This window comes from Octopus bimaculoides, chromosome 9, assembly GCF_001194135.2.
Source record: "Octopus bimaculoides isolate UCB-OBI-ISO-001 chromosome 9, ASM119413v2, whole genome shotgun sequence".
Taxonomy (NCBI): Eukaryota; Metazoa; Mollusca; class Cephalopoda; order Octopoda; family Octopodidae; genus Octopus; species Octopus bimaculoides.
This window is the reverse complement of record NC_068989.1, coordinates 58,299,883-58,303,036: the sequence shown is the minus strand read 5'-3', so window position 1 is coordinate 58,303,036 and position 3,154 is coordinate 58,299,883. Positions and strand designations below refer to the sequence as shown.

Sequence of the window (3,154 nt, the reverse complement as noted above, 5' to 3'; positions counted from 1 at the left end):
ACACGTGTACCCTTAACGTAGTTCTCGGGGAGATTCAGCGTGACACAGAGTTTGAAATACAGGTACAGAAACAGGAAGAAAGAGTGAGAGAAAATTGTGGTGAAAGAGTACAGCAGGGTTCACCACCACCCCCTGCCGGAGCCTCGTGGAACTTAAGGTGTTTTCGCTCAATAAACACTCACAACGCCCGGTCTGGGAATCGAAACCGCGATCCTACGACCGCGAGTCAGCTGCCAAACCACTGGGTCACACACACACACACACATATATACACACATACGGTGACCGGTAATAAAGCCACAATTTTGGCTAGGAAATAAAGTCACAGGAAAAAGTCACAATTAATTTATGGGATCCGGACAAAACCCCACTAGAACAAAAACCCCTGTGACTTTTTTTCCTGTTTATTTATTTTTTGTACCTGGATTCATATTCATATGTATGTATGTATGTATGTATGTATGTATGTATGTATGTACGTATGTATGTATGTATGTATGTATGTATGTACGTATGTATGTATGTATGTATGTATGAATGTATGTATGTGTGTGTCCTCCCGCCATCGCTTGACAATCGGTGTTAGTTTGTTACGCCTCCATAACTTAGCGGTTCGCCAAAACAGACCGATAGAATGAGTACCAGGTTTACAAAAAAATATGTAAGTACTTGGGTTGATTTGGTCAACTAAACTTTTCAAGGCTCTGCTCCAGCATGGCCACAATGCATTGACTGAAACAAGTAAAAAACAAAACAAACATACATATAGTATATATTATATATATATATATATATATATATATATATATATATATATATAATAGACACACAATGAGATATGTGCATATATATCTATCATGTGTATCTATCTATATATCTATCTACTCGAATATATACATGCACTCACCCTTTTTTTTGTACTCTAGTTGACGTAAACAAAATTAGTTACTATGATCACGTGACCTTTGAGTTTACTTGTCCTGTAGGGTGCGTGTGACTTAGTTCTTATCTAAATGGTAATCTACAACTTATCGTCGTTTAATTTAGGTGTTTATTATTGAATTCTCTACGCGTATTCTCTCATGAACAACCACAGATGGATCCTCCAGTAGATCCATCGTCAGACGTCACCAATGAACACCGCTTGAACGACAGGGATACACCAAAAAAGAATAGTAAAAAGTTTGTGCTAGTTTTGACACTTTTTTCGGCTATCGGTGGGTTTCTTTTTGGTTACGACACGGGTGTTGTTTCAGGTGCTTTATTACTTTTGAAAAGAGAGTTCAATTTATCAGTTCTAGAACAGGAAATTTTTGTGAGCGTAACTATAGCATGTGCCTGTCTGTTTTCCCTGTTTGGTGGCTATCTCAACGACAAAGTTGGTCGCCGATGGACTACAATTATTGCCAGTGTGGCCTTTACAAGTGGAGCCCTCCTTTTAGGATTAGCTAATGGAATAACATTGTTGATGATTGGCCGAGCCTTTCTTGGCTTCGGAATTGGTAAGTAAATGAAAGTTTGGTTGTTCCTTACCTATACAGAACATACGGTTAATGATTTTCGTTTCCGTGTCAACACTAACCGCATATACTTTTGGTGTCCTTTTGCTACTGTTGACATACGCACACACACACGCAGTACACTTGGTATTCTTTCGTGAAAGAATACCGTACACTTTTGGCATCGTTTTTATATATATATATATATATATATAATGTGTGTGTGTGTAAATACTCATAAACATTAAAAAAAAACATGAAAAATATATTTAATTGAAATCATTTTATTATTTACTTCGAACTTTCTTATTCCAGTTATTTGTTTTCTATCTTTTTTGTAAATGTCCAAAAAGTTGGGATGCAGGGACAAATATCAATGCATTTAGTTGAATGAGATTTGGTTGCTATTTCTAGCAGCTAAGCACCCACATAGGCTCCGTGGGCGATTTCAAGCGAGTGGACATTAAAAAAATCGAAATCGTCAGGAGTCAATTGAAAAGCGAATCAGTCCCATGTGGTGCGAAACGGTAATATTTTCGTCTTTTATAAAGACCATATTAAAAAAAATTATGTATCTTCAACTTGACGTTATAATGGATCTCTAAACATTGTTCTGTATTCCTGTGTGAGCGTGTGTATTTGTGGGATTATTATTGGTAGGAGACCCTCCCTTCATTGATATTGACAGTAGTTAATTTTCAACGATTGTGTATACAAACTCCACACTAAGTCAGTTTAAACACATTTAACTGATGAACATGTGTATCTGCGTGTATTTATAAACTATTTGCCTGCTGTAAAATGTTTAGCATTTGTAATTGTCATGATTTCCACGAATTTTATTTGTCACGAGATAAAAGTAATAATATGATCACTACATCCTGCTGGAAATCGCAGCTAAATCCGTCTTAAACTACACTCTACCATCTTGTAAGTGGGAAGGATACATTAGATATAGTAAGAAATGCCTTTGGTTACAGTTCTGCTCTGTTAGGGTTGACATAGGTCTCACGAAAACGATCTCGTTTTTTGGTTGTTTTGTTATGTCCTACTTTCCATTAGTTCCACTACAGTTGTGCGTTGTAGTGTAGTAGCAAGTTGCCGGTGAACAGAATCCGGTTTCGCTTTCTTTCTCTTTAAATTCGTTTGAAGAAAGAAAGTCAAAGCTTAATTATAACAAAGTCCCGTTTCTTTTCCTCTCCGAATTAAAAGCGATGTCGAACCTTTGTAAAGAATGCTTTTATGTTTAATCTATATGGCAACGGGTGAACAACAGTGTCATTGATCAACAGGTGTTCAGCAGGTCAATCATTGATTCGTTGTGTATCTGACTGCAAGAATGACAAGGAAAAAGAACTTTGCTGACAGCGGAGGTCACTAATATTAAAACGCCCCAGGAGATATTTTATGGCACTTAACTGCGATTCAATGTTCGGTGGAGATGGAGTATATGTAATCTGGGTATACCCCCACTTTTAAATTTTGTTTTTTTTTACGGAATCCTATGTTTCAGACCATGGAGAATCCGATTCTGGAAAAAATTTTTCAAAAATCTCAATTTCAAAATTTCGACCCCCCCCCCGGTTTTTATATAAATCCACAGGGTAAACCTAACCCTAACTCAAACCCTAACCCTGACCGTAACCCTGACCCTA

General features: G+C 37.1%; 1 protein-coding gene across 1 annotated transcript in view; it reads left to right on the top strand.

The window, feature by feature from the left end:
• The first annotated feature begins 951 nt into the window (after nt 1–951).
• The window catches only part of LOC106871022 (proton myo-inositol cotransporter), a 40,951-nt gene continuing 38,748 nt past the window's right edge, over nt 952–3,154 (top strand). Inside the window, exon 1 of the mRNA XM_014917281.2 lies at nt 952–1,502. Coding sequence (XP_014772767.1) covers nt 1,097–1,502 — 406 coding nt within the window. The 5' untranslated portion in view covers nt 952–1,096. The remainder of the gene's footprint in view (nt 1,503–3,154) is intronic.